The sequence below is a fragment of the Urocampus carinirostris genome, chromosome 4 (genome assembly GCF_059441175.1).
Source record: "Urocampus carinirostris isolate Australia breed hairy pipefish chromosome 4, RoL_Ucar_1.0, whole genome shotgun sequence".
In the NCBI taxonomy this organism is placed as follows: Eukaryota; Metazoa; Chordata; class Actinopteri; order Syngnathiformes; family Syngnathidae; genus Urocampus; species Urocampus carinirostris.
This window is the reverse complement of record NC_142352.1, coordinates 49,923,479-49,941,720: the sequence shown is the minus strand read 5'-3', so window position 1 is coordinate 49,941,720 and position 18,242 is coordinate 49,923,479. Positions and strand designations below refer to the sequence as shown.

At 40.0% G+C, this 18,242-nt stretch overlaps 1 protein-coding gene across 1 annotated transcript in view; it reads right to left on the bottom strand.

Moving 5' to 3' along the window:
- Positions 1–18,242, bottom strand: part of greb1 (growth regulating estrogen receptor binding 1) — a 79,722-nt gene that overhangs the window by 12,597 nt on the left and 48,883 nt on the right. The window contains exons 24-33 of the mRNA XM_088334776.1: positions 17,239–17,395; positions 17,065–17,167; positions 16,828–16,983; positions 16,597–16,733; positions 16,358–16,519; positions 15,682–15,886; positions 15,438–15,600; positions 11,930–12,048; positions 6,021–6,253; positions 5,755–5,955 (exon numbers count right to left, since the gene is read on the bottom strand). Of these exons, the coding sequence (XP_088190902.1) occupies positions 5,755–5,955; positions 6,021–6,253; positions 11,930–12,048; positions 15,438–15,600; positions 15,682–15,886; positions 16,358–16,519; positions 16,597–16,733; positions 16,828–16,983; positions 17,065–17,167; positions 17,239–17,395 (1,636 nt within the window). The remainder of the gene's footprint in view (positions 1–5,754; positions 5,956–6,020; positions 6,254–11,929; positions 12,049–15,437; positions 15,601–15,681; positions 15,887–16,357; positions 16,520–16,596; positions 16,734–16,827; positions 16,984–17,064; positions 17,168–17,238; positions 17,396–18,242) is intronic.

Genomic DNA, 18,242 nt, shown 5'->3' with positions numbered 1-18,242 from the left:
CAAAGTCTGACTCCACACACAGACACACACATACTTCTCCTGGTGGTTCTCACCTTTGGGATTATGAATTCACCACAGCCCCTCAAGTTATAATTTCCCTCTTTCCGAGTGAATAATCTTTGTATGTTTTCTGGCACTATGTTTTTGTTGACTTTAAATAACAGTTGTGAAGTGAAAAATTTTATTAAATCATCCAGTTTCAATAAATTGGACTGCATGAATAAAATATTGGTATGATCCCGATATCCTACCCTGTGTATGGTTCTTATTGCACGTTTTTGAAGGATAAAAAGGGGCTGTAGTGAACTTTTGTAATTATTTCCCCAGACTTCTGCACCATATGTTAAATATGGCTGAACGAGAGAACAATATAATAAATACAATGCATTATAATGTAAAAGAACTTTGGTTTTATTAATTATTGAAATGCTTTTAGATACCTTTGTTTGTATGTGTCTGATGTGTGTTTTCCAACTTAGTTTATTGTCTATTATGACCCCTAAAAACTTAATTTCTGATACAATGTCTATTGTGACACCATCCATTTTTACTTCTAAATTTTGATTTGCCTTACGATTACCAAAGAATATTACTTTGGTTTTATTTAAATTTAAAGATAATTTATTTATATCCATCCATACTTTTAGGTTAATTAGTTCACGATTAATACAGGTTACCAAATCCATATAGTTATCATTTGAATAGAAAATGTTAGTGTCATCTGCAAATACTACTATTTTCAATAGTTTTGAAACATTAAAAATATCGTTAATATATAAATTAAATAGCTTTGGTCCCAGGAGAGAACCCTGTGGTACTCCCCAACAGATGTCCAAATATTCAGATGAAAACTCTCCCAATTTTACATATTGCTTCCTCCCCGTCAAATAACTTTGAATCCATTTCAAAGCCACTCCCCTGATGCCATATCTTTCCAGTTTTTTTAATAGTATATTATGATTAATGGTATCAAATGCTTTTTTTAAGTCAATAAATACCCCGACTGCGTATCTCTTCTTTTCTATACTGTGGGTGATTTCTTCTACTGCATCAATAATTGCCATTGTTGCTGATCTGTTTGCTCTAAAACCATATTGACTTTCATTAATCAATTTATGTTTATCTACAAATTGTTCCAGTCTATTATTGTAAAGTCTCTCTAATATTTTAGAGAACTGAGGAAGCAGAGATACCGGTCTATAGTTTGTAAAAATGTGCTTGTTCCCATTTTTGTATATTGGTATAACTTTTGCTATTTTCATTTGATTTGGAAATGTGCCTGTTAGAAATGATAGATTACAGATGTAGGTCAATGGTTTCACAATGCTGTTTATAATTTGCTTAATTAGTACCATATCGATGTCAAAACAATCCATAGACGTTTTGTTTTTACAGTTGTTAACCACGTCTAAGATTTCTGATTCCGTAACCCCGGATAAAAACATGGTCTTGGAGTTCATTTTTATTAGTGACTCAAATTGTTTACCACTGCACTCTGGGATATTTGCAGCGAGCTCTGGTCCAACATTTACAAAATAACTATTGAAATTCTCCACAACTTGATTTAAATTATAATTTTCACTGTTCTTATCAATAAAATAGTTTGGATATGCATTGCTTACATTCTTTCCTTTTATTATACTATTTAATATATCCCAAATACCTTTGATATTACTTTTGTTATGATGTAATAAATTGGTATAGTATAATTTCTTGCTTGCTCTTAATATTCCTGTCAATTTGTTTTTATACGTTTTATACCGGGTTTCGGCTTCCTTAGTTCTTAGTTTAATAAATTTTCTATATAAGTAGTTTTTTTTCTTACAAGCATTATGTAAACCCTTAGTTATCCATGGATGATTTACAGATTTATTCTTAATATTAATTTGTCTCATTGGGCAATTTTTGTTGTACTTGTTGGTGAATATTTCCAAAAATATGTCAAACGCACCATCCACATCATCTGTACCATATATAGCATTCCAGTTTTGTTTAACTAAGTCATCATACAGTGATATAATAGTCGCTTCAGTTCTAACTCGTTTGTAAACATAATCCTTAATTGATTCTTGTCTAGTAACCTTTTCATCATATACTGTAAATACTGGTAGGTGATCAGAAATATCACAAACCAGTAACCCGCTGACATTTGTAAATTCCATATTATTTGTAAATATATTGTCAATGAGTGTTGCACTGTGTGAAGTGAGTCTACTAGGCCTTAATATAGTTGGGTACAAACTCATACTGTACATCATATTAATATAGTCATCAATGTTTTTATGGTTGTTTGGATTCATTAGATCGATGTTGAAATCTCCACAAATGAATAGTGTTTTGGCGCTTATTGTTGAATATGTTTTTTCAGCCCAGTTTGTGAAGGTTTCCAGATTTGAGCCCGGTGTTCTATACACACAACTGACTATGATATTTTTCCTTTTTTCATTTATAATTTCTATTGTAATACATTTAAGTAAATCGTCAATGACAAATGACATGTTTTGTAATATTTTCGATTTTAATCTTTTGTGCACATATATAGCTACTCCACCTCCTATTTTGTTAGTTCTATTTACATAGTTCAGATTATAATTATTTAATTCAAAATTTACACCCCTTCCCTCACTGAACCACGTTTCAGAAACTGCAATAACACTAAACGTTATATGTATATATATATATATATATATATATATATATATATATATATATATATATATATATATATATATATATATATATGTATACAGTATATATGTATATTTTTAATCAATAAAGTTATCTATTAATATAATGAATACAGTATTTAATTACACAACAAAATAATAATTGTCTGTCAACACAATTGCTTTACTGTACATGAAGGTCTACACCCAAAATGTTTATCCAGGAACACATAAAAAAAGTAAAACATTTCACCCTCTACAAAAATAAAGCAGAGAAAGAACACATGCTATGAGGTAGGTAAGTTACAAGAGTGAAAAGAAGCTAAATCAGGACTGATGTCGAAGGATCTAAGTCAGGCATGACCAAAGTCCGTCCTGCCAATAGTGTTGACCGCAGTATGAAATAAATTTGTAATTCCCCTTGAAATAAATGAAAACAAAAATTTCAATTCGGCTTTCTGTGAGAATTTTAGCCCACTCAATTTCCGACATGGCGACAGTTTATAAAAAAGGGAAGTTGACTGTGAGGGCTGCTGCTTCCAGGAAAAGTGAAAATTTGAGCATTTTTTTTTCACTGCCTAATGTGCCAAGAGAATGTAAATAAAATTAAGACAGTAGAGCGCACCTGATCATAAACCAAACCCGGTAACTTTGTTACATCAAGGACAATCCATAGAATCCAACCGTGTAAAATATTTTCGCCAAAGGACACGATAATGCCGAAAAATAAAGAGAAACCCGTCTAAACATTTTATGCCTTGTTGGACGTTGCTTCTTGTAATCTGTTCATTTCGCCACATTACTTCCGTTCACAAATAAACTGACGAGAAAATTATTCTCAAAATGGAAGTTAGCCCTCCCCTTTCAATTGACACCTTTTCCATGATGAGGGCCTGTTCATACTGGTTGTATTTATGCACAAAGTGCAAAGTTACAACAAACTTGACACATATATTACGCCTGTCTCACTCTTACCTTTACTGCTCGGGCGCCCCTGGCGGCCGTTAGAAAAAAAAATCCATAAATTAGCAGCATCATTGCATAAACTGCAGGATGGAAAACTTGTGAAAAAGTCGCGGCTTATAGTCCGAACTCTACGGTATATCAAAAGGCACAATCAGACGAAACAAGCTGACTACAAAAAGCTAACTGGAAGCGAACGCTGAGAAAAGGTGAAGATACTGGAAGCTGTTTTAAGGCCACAACAGCACTTTTTCACAAGACCAGGGGAGGCAAATGAAAATACTACAAAGGCAAGCCAAAAGGTCGCGTCGCTGATCGCCAAGCACTGCAAACGTTTCACGGAGGGTGAATGTATCAAATATTGTTCCAAGGATGCCGGGCTAAATAGTTGGCCCTCACACATTTTCGGTTGACCAAATCTGGCCCGCTTTCTGAAAAGTTTGGACACCCCTGATCTAACGAATGAAGTTAGGACAAAAACAAAGAAGGCAGAAAGAATTAAGGAAGATCCCACCCAAATCAGGGAGCAGGTTGATAGGAAAGCAAGTTTAGGCAAAAAGGATAGAGATGTGATTGGAAGGAATATACAACAGAGAGATGGTAGGAACAAAAGAAGAATAGAAAAAGTAGGTTTTAGTGAAAGGGTCTCCAATATGGTACCCTGGTAGTCCCCTAAGAACACCTTTGTACCCTACGTGCACGTTCCGAAAGCAGTTCACCAGAGATGGATCATTGTGTTTTTGTAGCAAATTTGATTTCTAACTGACATGATGTTTTATTATTTATGCTTCTGATAATTACAACAACGTAATAACATGGTAACAACATAGTAATAACATATGTTTTAACTTTACAAATGTATATTAAAACGGTAGCCCTTCGCAACAATCAGGAACAAAAGATAGCTCTCCTCTTCAAGGTTTATAACCCCTATTGTAATGTATGCAATGGAAGGAGGTTATCAGAAGAAAAACGACAAAATCAGGTCTGAAATAAAAATGAAATACATATTGAAGGACGCCCTGAAGAAAAGAAATGAAAAGAGGTCAAGGAGGACTGGAACTGGTAAACAAAGGAGGGCAAAAAACAAGTTTACGTGAAGGAAACTGAAGGTCTAAAAAAGGGAGCACGGAGGAAACGTAAGAACAAAGTAAGACAAAAAAGTAGGTTCATTTAATGCTTGAAGTCTCAGGAATTTTCTTAACCCTCCAGAATGACCAGCGGGCAGCCCAAAGGCTGTGTTATTTAAAACCAACAATTCAACGGCTCAGCTTGTCACCATTATTCTGTAAATGCGGCCAGGTGGGGTTGTTCAAATGGACTGTGGTGGGTGCGGTGTTGATGGATGCATAACGAGCTTGAGGACGGGGCCCTTGTTCAATAACTCACTCAAATAAGAAGTGAAGATGCCAAAGCACAACAACACTAAAGAGAGTTTGAAAATGATCCTGGCTGAAGTCCACTCTTGTGACTTGGAGGGAGAAGATATAACACACCGCAGGAATATAATACTACAAAAGTGCAACTACTGTAATGGTACAAAAATACTGCAAAAAATAGCCAATGGAAATACGACCAAAAAAACCCACTGTAGAAATACTACAAAATAAAAGTACAATAATACTATAAAAATACTACAGAAATACTACAAAACTCAGACTGCAGAAATACTACAAAAATACCAAATAAATACTACAAAAATACCACAAAAATACGACTAGAGTAATACTACAAAAAAAACGGGCTTGTTACCGTACCACCAAACATTCTTTTCTTCACATTAGCATGCGAATGGTCATAGCTGAGTTGTGTTGTTCACACCAGAGTTGGCCTTATTTGCAGATCAATGCTGAAACTAATCCAGTCAGTTGGTTGTCTTTTGGGCATTCTATGTAGGAAAGCCAAACGGCTTGTCTGTGGTAATTCTAGTGTTCAAAGTGAGAAATGTATAGGGGTAAGGAAGGAAAAAAGAGAGTAAAGTATTCATAAGTGAAAGAAGAAATGATGCATGAATAAATATCAGTCATGGGGGATGTACGGAATAGTACAAAAAGCTTTCTTTTTGACCTTAAGTGTAAATCAGCAACTTGACCATCACAATCACAATCTGTTTTGGTGTGTTTACCTCAGGGCCCAGGTTGATGTAACAATCCACAGACAGGACTGGATGCTCATAGTTCTTGGTGCTGAGAGGGAAGAGCTTGTGGCTGGTGTGCTGAAGATATTTCTCCAGGAGAAGCTGAGCTGGAGTGGCCAGAAAAAGGTGCTTGCTGTCGGGGGCGCACACGTACTGAGACGGCGTCACCGAAGTGGGCACGTCCGTCATCTGGCCACAAATTCACTCTCGTTAGTCACTGAAAACCACTCCCAAAAGATAAATTTTTCAGTTGCCTTGGTTTTGATGATGAAGGTCCTGTAGCCGCCGATGGCGATCTGTTTCTTCATGACGCTGAAGTTGTTAAAGCGGCAGACGAGGAGCCCGGCGCTGTGCAGCCGCAGGGTGAAGTCCACGTCGTGGCAGGTGAAGCGCTTCTGGTCGTACTGGACGTTTTGGCTGCGGTCCACGTTGAGAAGGAGGAAATCGTGGAGGTGACCTCTGGAGAAAGGCTCTCTGTTGTTGGGGCCTAGACACGTAAAGAGTTAATTCCAAAGTGAATTTTTTAGTGCCGTAGCATTTTTGCCACTGGTAGTACCACAGCCAAGCCATTTGGCTGTCCTACATAGAATGCCTATTAGTTTCAACATTGATCTGCAAATAAGCCCAACTCTGGGGTTAATAACACAACTCAGTGATGTCACTTTGAATGCTAATGTGAAGAAAAGAATGTTTGCTGGGTGCGTAACTGGCCCGTATTTTTGTAGTATTACTCTAGTTGTATTTGTCTGGTCTTTTTGGAGTATTTCGTAAATATTTTTGTTGTATTACTGTACTTTGATTTTGTAGTATTTCTACAGTTTTACAGTTTCTTTTATTGTATTTTCCTAAGATATGTTTGTAGTTTATCTGTGCACAGTTGACAACAGTTCTTCGTAAGGTCTAACTGGATTTTTTTATCCCGTGAGCTAGAAGTAAAGCAGCCGAGTCCTGCCATGCCGGCGGGCGGAGACATAACTGCGTACAATTCTTGTTCAAAGATGTAGGAATATCAAGACTTGTTTATGAGCAAGTTTATTGAAAAACTTCTGAAGTTTAAACCGGAGGAGTTACATTGCGTCATACAGTAAGCTTGCCTTCTGGCAAGGGCTTTGATGTAAGTTTTGTAACGGCGGCTCTTTTTCAAGAGTTTTGGGATCGCTTTGAGGGGGTGAGGCCCCAGTTTTCAGAATTTACAGTGGAGAAGCTGACTGATAATGCTAGCAAGATAGTCATTGTCAGAATGTTTAATGAAGTGGTGAATGCTGATGACATCTGTTATTGGTTGAGTAGATATTGCTCGATAAAAGGCCAGAATATGAAGGTGAGGGATGAGAAAAACGTTTGGACTTGTGCCTGGAGGATACCCATCCAGCAATGGCAAGATCCTCAGGGCTTTCAGGGACTGAAACACCTCCCGTCAATGATGGTCCTGGGGGAAAACCGTGGCTTTATCCACTATCAAGGACAACCGAAACTCTGTCGCAAATGTGGTGAGCATGGGCATCTGGCTGAGGTATGTGATCGATTTTTTTGTGGAAAGTGCAGGACAATTGGACATTCCTTTGAGGAATGTACCAATAGCAGAAAATGCAATCTCTGTGGAGAAACGAACCACCTCTATAGGAACTGCCCGAAATCGTTTGCTAACAAGATGAAAGCTAGGAAGGCAGTTAACAAAGACAATGAAATGATTTTAGACAACATAGATAATGAAATGAATAAATGCAACAAAGACAATTAAATTAATAAAGATAACAAAGACAATGAAATGAATAAAGTTATAGAAATACCAAATGAAAATGAACAAGAAATGAATAAAGTTATGGAAATACCCAATGAAGATGTACAGGAAATGAATAAAGTTATGGAACTACCCAATGAAGATGAACAAGAAATGCACAAAGAAAATGGACAAGACAAACAAATTGAAAATACAGATGTCCCTCCCAAAACCCCTGGAGGAGAGACCAAAGAATCAAATTTGAGTCAGGAAGGACCTGGAAATTCTAATTCGATTTTTCATACAATACCTGAATTTAGACAAGACAAACAAATAGAAAAGGCAACTGCCACTCCAAAAGCACATATTAATCAGGAAGGGCCTGGAAGAGAGTCCAAAATAGCAAAATTGTTTGCTACGCCACTATCGGGATTTGAAAAAGACAAACAAATCGAAAAGGCGAATGACTCTCCAAAAACCCATACGGGCACTGGAAAGAGGGGTAAAAGTAGGACAAAATTGGGGGTGGTGAAAACACCGGAAACAAAGAGAAGACATTTAGAAGAAAGCCGATTGCCGATGAAAAAGCCCACAAGGGAACTGTATGAAGTTGAGCCAGAGGAAGTCGGGGAGGGAAAAAAACTGACCCTTTGTGGGCAGGGAAGTAAGAGACCCCTCGATAGGTCCTCTGGCTCACCCCCTAACCCAGAAAAAAGGGGAAGACCTGGAACCACAGACAGAGTCAGAGAATTCCAGAGTTTTCCCCGGTGAGTCTCCAAATGAGGTACTGCTCTTAAGTGGTGAGTCTGACAAAGGTGACACTCTCGATGACCACCAAAGAATGGACTCGGATCCCCCGGTTTTGTCTAAGTAGTTTAAATACTTTAACAACACTTATGAACATTACATTCTCTACTATCAATGTGAGAAGTGTGAGATCAAAGGTTAAGGCTCAGAGCGTTTTATCGTTCTTAAAAACTATCAGAACGGATGTGTTTTTACTACAAGAATGCTGCATCCCCTTTCTAAAAAATTATAAACAGTGGGAAGAGATTTGGCCATATCCGTCATTATGGGGTGGCTCGAATGAAAACCGTAACGATGGGGTGGCCATTTTAATAAACAACCCTCAACTCATCATAAAGGGGAGTACTGTGGGGATCAATATCCCAGGAAGTGGGGGACAAATTACCAAGTGTGTTTTGTACATGGATGATTTTAATATTTTATGTACTGACCTCGTATCCGTTAGAGGAGCCCTTGACTTAACTGACCTGTTTGGGAGGGTGTCTGGGTCGAGGTTAAATAGAGAAAAATCACAAGTGAAGTTTTATGGACCGTGGACAGAGACAGAAAATGCAGGACTCCCACTGACGGTGTTAAAGACAGACCAGAAAATTCTAGGGATAAAATTCAATGCAGATGGAGGAGGCGAGACCAACTGGGACGATGTGACAAGGAAAGTTAAGCGAAGACTTGTTTTTTGGACACTAAGAAAATTGACAATAGAGGGGAAGGTCCTAATCATCAAAGCGATCATCCTCCCACTGCTTTTATCAATCAGTTTGATTTTTATGCCCAAAAGAAATGTGCTGTTACAACTGGACCGAGCCATATTTCACTTTATCTGGGGCTCAAAGTGGGAAAGGATAAAAAGAGATACAATGAAAAAGAAAAAGGAAAAAGGGGGGAATGGAGTGCCTGACCTCCAGCTTTTCCTGGGAAGCAAATATGTCTCCCTCCACTTCCAAAACGCTATGGGCCCACCCAACAACCCGAGGGGTCAAGCTATGACCCGGTTCTGGATGGGCTCGTACTTGCGGAAGCTAAAGCTTGTACCAAACAATCATTTGATTCCAGTTTCCTTTAACTTGCCACCAACACATCTCTTTATTCGGGACTTTTTAAAGAAATTTCATCTGGAAACACAAGAAGGTCACACTTTACAAACCACAGGGCCCTTGTTGCTATTGTGCAAGCGCGAGCAACAGTAAGTCCCGTAAGGGGGCTTGCGTTTGGCGAACCTACAACGGTTTGGAGCAACGTGAATCATCCTGCCCTCCCAAACAGATTACGAGACTTGTCATGGATGGTGGCTCATGAGGTTCTCCCAGTCAGAGCCGTAATGCACCACCGAGGAATGTCAGCGACTTCGACATGCCCTCGACCTGGCTGTGGCGCCCAGGAGTCGGTGAGGCACCTTTTTTGTGAGTGCAGCGCTGCCGAGGACCTGTGGACAATGGCCGACCACCTAGGAAAATTCCCGGACTTGCCAGCAGGTGCACAGTACGTGCTTTACGGGGTGAGTCGGTCGAGGAGGTCACGGAACGACTTTGCCAGGGACTGGCTCACTCTCGCCGCCATCAAGGACGCCATCTGGACCTCCAGAAACCTGCTGGTATGGAGGTGCAGGCAGATCCCCCCCGTGGCTGTGCTCCAAATGGCTGCAGATACCATACATCCTGCGAGCGGCGGGCCTAGGACGCAACCATAAAGAAGAATCGTCTGCGCCCACCCGGGTGGGGGGAACCGGAGCTACACTGTGGAGGTCCCGGCATCAACGGCCTGGTTGTGTAAAGTAGAAGTAAGAAGGGAGAGGACCCACACAGAGGACTGGAGGATGCTGCTTGGGAGGGTGGGATGGCAGAGCTATGCCCTTGCACAATAGTATTGCCCTTTACATGTTGGTTAACTACTGGTAAAAGATAATATGAAATTGTTTAATTGATGTTGGAAATGTCAGAAAAAAATGTTAAAACGTCATATTGTCACGTCACATAACAAAATTGTGAATATGCTTGTTTGATGTTGAGATTGTCGTGTTTGTTTGCGGCTGTTGGTGTCGGTGGATTTGTTCAGACCAAAAAACAATCGACTTTGGCCTGGACGGATCTATTGACACTAACAAAGATGTTACATAACGAAATTGTGAATATGCTTGATTGCTGTTAAGATTGTCGAGAAGGGTTGTTCAAACCTCACATCATTTGTTTGCTGTTATTAGTGTCAATAAATTTGTTCAAACTGAGCTATCAAAGATCAAAGCGGCGCCGCCATCGAGCAGCTGCCTTTCCAGCAGCTCCCCTGTTATCTCTCACTTTTTGTGATTTATTGTTTTATTGTGTGCTCCTATCTTCGGTGTTTTTCTTCCCGTTTGACAACTACACTTTGGATGACTTTCTATCCTATGGACATGGGTTTTAACGCACAAAAATGCGTTTATTCGAGGAATCAACTCCCTGCCCTGAAGAATTCTCGTGCCGGCGTGATGAGGGGGCCTGTGGTGAGAGAAGAGCCGGAGCTAGCTAAGCGGCTAGCGGCGTTATAAGCCAGACATGGGACCAAGTCACACATGTGCAAGTCTCAAGTAAGTCTCAAGTCTTCACCTTCAAGTCCCAAGTAAGTCCCAAGTATTTTTTTTCTTGGGCAAGTCAAGTCACAAGTCAAGTCCCGAGTCTTAGATTGCCAAGTCCAAGTCAAGTCACAAGTCATAGAAACAGCGACTCGAGTCGACTCGAGTCCAAGTCACTAAGTCTCAAGTCCCCATGTCTGTTATAAGCCTTCGGTACCATCCGTTATCATGGTAAATGTGAACTCACTACCAAATAAGACCAACGAGTGCTGGTGGAAAACATCGAAGCGCACGGGGAGCTCAGTTGCTGTGTTTCGCGGAAACGTGGCTCACGTTTAGCACCCTGGACGCTAACGTGTAGCCACCCGGAGCTATCCGGCTTCAGCACCGCTATACAGAGACACGAAAGCCTACGGGAATCGGAGAGGAGACGGACTCGCTAACACGAGGTGGTGTATCCCTGGACACAAAGAAAAAGATTTCCATCTGCCGCAGGGATGTCAAACTTTTGGTCTCGCGTGTGACTTCATCCACTCCGCTACAAGCACCCCTAGGGCATCATGTTAATCTGTTAATAAACAACAGGGTAGACTGCTGGAAGTGTGATTTTCCCTACGGGGATGAATAAAGTATCTATCTATAAAAAAAGGTTAAAAATGTCAGAATTTTTTTTAAATTGTCATATTGCCAGACATAACGAAATTGTGAATATGCTTGATTGCTGTTAAGGTTGTCGAGAAGGGTTGTCCAAACCTCACATTGTTTGTTTGCTGTTATTAGTGTCAATAAATTTGTTCAAACCAAAAAATTACATGTTTACCCTGGAAAGCCATGTCTAATCTTGTTGCATACAATGTTTCACAAAGTTATTATCAGTGACAATAAAGACAATTCAATTCAATTTGTTTTAGCAAGTTAGTCACAAGCTACATGTAACTGTTTTTGCACTATGACTGTTAAGTTTTTATTAAACTGATTTAAAAAATGTTTCTTTGAAAATATTTCCCACTCCTGATTACAAGTAAAGAATTAAGAACACAGCAGATAGAGTTTTTTTTTATGTCTACTGATTTGAACAAACAAATACTAACCTGCGATAACACGACTGCTCCACTTCTTGATCCCGCACAGGCCATAGTGAGCCAACTCCGGGCAGCCTTCCATGTGCTGCAAGACCTGCTTCAGTGATGCGGAGTGTTCCACTGGACCGCTACTTGCAGCAAACACATAAAACAGAAAAGTATTAAATCATCATGCATCTTGCAGAACTCAAATGCATGGGGGGAGGCACAACTATCCATCCATTATCGGCACCGACCTCACTAGGGTCACGGGAGCACTAGAGCCCATCTCGGCTATCCATAGGCAGTGGGCACGGGTCACCCTAAACTGGTTGTCAGCCAGTCGCAGGGCACACAAAGACAACCATTCACTCACTCATTCACACCTAGGGACAATTTTGACTGGCCAATGAACCTGACATGCATGTTTCTTGGAATGTGGAAGGACACCAGAGTGCCCATAGTAAACCCACGAAAGCATAGGTAGAACATGCAAACTCAGCACAGGCAGGCTGGTAGCTGGATTTGATGCCATGACCTCAGAACCTTGCTGCAGACGCACTAATCAGCTACCGTGGGGGCACAACTATTATGACATTAATAACTCTTATTACACTGAAGTCAATATTTTAAATGTACATTTTGTTGTGCCACATAGGGATTCTAGTTGCTTGACTTTAAAGTTGCTTGGTATAAAAAGGTTAAAGAAGTTAAAAGTTTACTAGATTGTAAAAAAACATGAATGCTACTATAATTCAGTAATATAATAGCTTTCACAAAATCTTAATTATTTAATGCATATTACATTATAATTGGTATAATTATTGGTAAAAAACTGATCAAAAGACCCCTAAAAACCTGTATTTGTCCTATTTTCGTTTTTTTCTTGTTTTCCCCCCAAACAAATTTCCTGCTTTTTTTCTTGTTTTTTTCTTTTTCTTTTTTATTGTGCCAGCAATTTTGTTTTTGTTGTGGTTGAATCTTTAAGTTTAACAAACAATGCCGTAAATATTTTAAATGTACATAGGATTATCAACCTTGTATTGAGTTTAACATGACTTGAGTTAAACACGTCATAATTATTATTTTTCTTTATTTCATTTATTTTACATTACTTTTCTCTCTGTATTTCTATGGCACAGTCTGCTCCTGGGAACTTGATTGCTTTGTATTGTTATTTGGTTGTTCCATGGCGATTCTGTTTGAAACGATGCCTTGTCCAGAAAAAGCATTAAAAAAAAAAATCAAGCCAGCCTGTTTTGTTTCCTTATCATTAACGGAACATTGGCTCCCTCTAGCGGTAGAGATTTTATGTACTGTACATACCGTAAATTCCGGACCATAAGCCGCATATTTTTCCCCAAATGTTCAGCCCTGCAGCTTATTCAGTGATGCGGCTTATTTAAGTAATTTTTCTAACGAACACCAGCGGCACAGAGTACAAAAGGTAAAATCTAGACCGGTGGAATTGTGCGCCGAGGTACATTGCATCTGTGAGGAAGACGCCATTGAAGACGTACGTTTTGTAAGGTTTATTGTTCTATATTCTTTATCAATTATTGCGGCACAGCTTTATTTTAACAGCTACGCTTTGAGCCCTGCGAGTGTGTTAGGAGTAGCGTGGTGGTACCGTTCAAGTCAAGTCATTTTTATTTGTATAGCCCTAAATCACGAAGAGTCTCAAAGGGCTTCACAGATTATTACACTCTTTCACAGGCACGGTTTGGGATGAAAGTTATATTATTATTATTAAAGCTTTGAAAACTCTCTCGGTGTACCGTCTTTCTTCGTAAAAATGTGTAACCATGTATAATATGTATTTGCAACTGTATATTTTTGTCATGTATTTATTTGTATTTATTTTGGACACTTGTTCTGATAAGTCTTTCACTGACCATTTAAAAAGAGGGGTGTAACAGATGCGGGGGATTATGGGAAATTGGGACCAGTAAAGGTGAGTGTTTGTGGACACCGCAGACAAAGGTGCATATATATTTTTCCCACCCTTACCTTTGGAAATATACACTTTTTTTCCCTTGGATTACTTTCAACTGGTACCTGGACTTTGCAGGTCTGCATCAAATGATAAGAACCGGTATCATTTTCCGTTCAATCAGCCGGTTATGAAAATCTAGATGTGTAGGCGTGTGACTCTCCGGGAACGGTGCATTCGCAATGATCGCAGCAAGGCTTTAGGGCTAGGACCTTAGCTTGGCCTTTTGGCTGAGAGTAAGTGTCCCGGCTCCTAGGCTTTGTAGCGTATTATGAACTGACCGATAACGGATAATGGATAATGAATAACGAAGATAGATCAATAACCCTTAAAAACCCCAAACCCCATCAGGTCAGTACCTTGATTCAGCCCCTCCATTGAAAACAAGCGTTTGAACCTAGTGGCTCAGAGGTGTAGTATAAAATGTCTCATAATTAGCAAGCAACAGAGAAACATCAAATCTATACAAGTTCTCACCAATAAAACTGTTCAGTTAAAAAGGACTTCTGTTCCCAATGTGGATAAATGCGGCTAATATACCGGTCCCCCCGAAATGTGGGGGGTGCGGCTTATAATCAGGTGCACCTTATAGTCCGGAATTTACGGTATTTTACTGACGCTCGGAGTGAACCTACCGACTTTTTTTTTTACATTCGTTTTACTTTCAAAACTTAATATACCTTTAAAATTTATAAATGATGTGTTCTGATGAAAAATGTTATCCTTTAATTCATATTTGTATGTATAATACACACACACACATTATGTATGTATGTATATATATATATATATATATATATATATATATATGCCTTTTAATGGCCAGCACAGGGGCGCAGTGGTTAGCTCATGTGCGGCACAGTTCTGAGGTCATGAGATCGAACCTCCGGTGTGGAGTTTGTATGGTCTCCCCGTGCTTGCATCCGGGCACTCCGGTTTCCTCCTATATTTCAAAAACATGCATGTCAGGTTAATTGGCCGGTCCGAATTGTCCCTAGGTGTGAATGAGCGAGTGAGTTGTCTGTTCCTGTGGCAACCAGTTCAGGGTGTCCCCTGCCCACTGCCCGAAGAAAGGGATGGGCTTCAGCACCCCCGTGACCTTGCTTGTTTTCTTCTTCTATTTTACCCTATTTTTCTTTTGTTCCGTTTTCTCCGAGCTTTTTTTACCCCTTTTCTTGCTTGATTTGTTTTTCCTCCTTTTTCGTAGCTTTTTATTTTCCTTGATTTTTCCTAATTTTCTTACTTTTTTCAGTTCTTATCCAGTTTTTTCTCCTTTTCCTTTTCTTCTTTTGTGTCCTTGCTTGTTTCTTTGTGCTTTTTTTCTTGGTAGATTTTTTTTTCTCTCATTTTCACTTCCTTTTTCCTTTTGTTTGTCTTTTTTCTTTTTTTACAGAACACCCTCACAACTACATCCTGTTTTCTTTGGGTGGGCAGAGCTTGTCCATGGGTGGGTGCTTCCCACCCACTACCCCCCTTGGTTACTCCCCTGAGTATAACCCTTATTGGACTTTAAAAAGCACTGTTAGGAAGAGTGTGAGCACTTGCTTTCGAGCGTTGAAGTCGATGACATTCCACATCACGCATGAATCATCGGCCAGGACGATGAAGGGCCAAACATCGCTGGTGGGCCCGCTTCCCTCCTGCCGCCGACTGCGCTCCAGCTCTAGATTGTGGTATGAGAGCTCTTTGATCAAAAAGTGAGCAGCTCCTAGTAAATAAAAACAAGCACTTTTTAAAAATGCACTAGAGGAAAAAAAAACTGTGTTTTGTGTGATCATAAGATAGGCACCGATCCCAGCTCCATTGAAGACAGGAGGCAACACCAGAAGAATATGGTTGGGCCAATACTTCTTGTAGACGGCCATTTCGTACTCTTTGACTACCAGGATGTGGAGATGCGAGGCTCCGTCCATAGCGTGATAAAGGTTGAAGAGGCCGTGCTCATGGCGCCCCGTAGTGGGAGTAAAAATTGGACTTTTGATGCAATCTGGGCTCTATTTTGAACAAAAGAGGAAATAATTGACTTTTTTTGTTATAAACCAATAGATTATTTTAACCAGAGAAATCTCAGTATATTTAAGCCTTCCCCCTCTCCCTTTTCTCCTACCCAATGTGTTGCGTGTCCTGAAGAGCGTTGCAAAAAGTAAAATAGGAACAGATAGACGCGGTCAGGGGGGAAAATAAGCTCTTTGAACCCAATTGGGTATTGTTAATAAATACCGAATGGAGAAAATATATATACTATCAACTTTTAACGACAAATAAAGCCCATGTTTTAGTTGATCAGGAAATCTTGAAAACTATGTCTCAGTTTTATATTCAAATGAATAAATAAATCGGTTCAGCAATTACACGTATATTCTGATAAACCGAGTACAAAAAAAAGTGCTCCTATTGGCAAGGTTATGCGTGACCACCAGCACCATCTAGGATTCCAAAATAAACATTACAGTTTACTGACTCACCCGGTCTGCAGCGAGAGGCAATCGCATCCCCTCTAACTGTCCTCCTGGTTGGTTGAAACTGAAGTAGTGCTCTTTGGACTTGGGTATGATGAAGTACAACTGGATTTCTTCCCCAAGTAGCAAATGGGTGAATGTGAACGCATGAAGTGTGGATTCATACATCTAGAATGGAGAAATAAATCTTGACATTTCCAGATTTTGAAAACCAAAAACATGAATTATTTATAATTATATTTGACCTGGTATCTGGGGTTGAAGCCCAAGTACAGGTGACACTGTTCACAATGGTGGTAAGTGTTGAAGGCTGCGTACTTGGACAGTTTGATTCTGGTTGTGCGTCTTCGGAGGCACACTTCATCCTGTTGCACGAGGTTGGCTAAAAGGCAAAATAAACACTTTACATAATTGCATACTGTTATGTAATTAATCTTCATATGTAAATATACATGTTTTGGTCATGGAGGGCTCACCATCAGAACCTGGTTTATAACCAGGGTTATAGACTAAGCTGATGTCATCATATTTGGGGTCATGTACGGTATAGTCAAAGAGCAAAGTCTTCATGATGGCTGGGTCCGGTAACGAGGCATTGGGTGGTTTGTACTGAACGCCGTTCGATTGTAAATCTAGTTCCACATAACCATTGCACAGACATCACTTTAATCCAAGTATGTAACAGTTGATTCACACCTGCTTCTTTTACTCACTCAAGTGGATCTCCTCTTCATTGTAAATGTCCACTTCCATGAGCCTGATAAGCATCCGAGACAAAATACCCAGAAAGTGCAGATAAGCGCCTGTCTTACCCACCTAGCAAATTACATCGTAGCCAAAAGAAGGTAAATAAATATGCAAGATTTTGACCAAAAGGCATAAGTTACCTGTGGAGGTCCGCTGAGGAGTAGGCGACGAGGGTGAAAGTTGTCACTGCGCCCTTCAGTGCGATTGCTGCTATCCATGTGGTAAGCACGTGGGACCGTCCACTGGCGGTAGTATAGCGACTGTTCTGTGCATGTCATCATCTTACTCAACAAAGGCCTTTACACAAAAAAAACAACGTTTTTTTCTCCGAGTGTGTTTAGATCAATTATGCCACCTGTACTTATTCATCAGCATGGACATTTGACTACTTTTTTCTTGCTCAATTTCCTCTTTTTTTCTTTTCTTTTGTTTGTCTTTTTTCTTTTTTTCAGACTGCCCTCACCACTACATTCTGTTTTTTTCGGGTGGGCAGAGCGTGTCCACCTCTGCCCCCCTTGGTACCGCCTCTGAGTGTAGCCCCTTTCTTTTTTACTTCTAGCAGATGCTGCAGTTCCTTTAAAATTAGGACTAACAGGCTCAGAGGCAGTTTCTTCCGAAAGGTCATCAACACCCTAAACAAGCACACAAGAATGTAAACAATAAATATTTTGCCTATGTATAAAAATGAGTATTGATATCTTATTTCATGACTAATTTTGGAATTATGTTTCTGCTAAATGTCATTGCACGCTTTTTTTTGCACTACTGTTCTTATGGGGGAAGCATGGTGACTGGGTGGTCAGCATGCAGCCCCACAGTGCGGAGGTTCAGGGATCAATTCCAGCTAGTGCAGACTCCCCGGGCACTCCGGTTTCCTTCCACATTCCCCAAAACATGCATGTCAGGTTAATTGGCCAGTCCAAATTTTCCCTAGGTGTGAATGAGCAAGAGAGTTGTCTGTCTCTGTGTGCCCTGCGACTGGCTGGCAACCAGTTCAGGGTGTTCCCTGTCCACTCCCCAAAGATAGCTGGGGTGGGCTACAGCACCCCAACCACCCTACTGAGGATAAACGATGCAGATGATGAATGGATGGATGGATATTGTTCTTATGCACTTAAAACTTAGGCACGTCTCCAAGCACTAC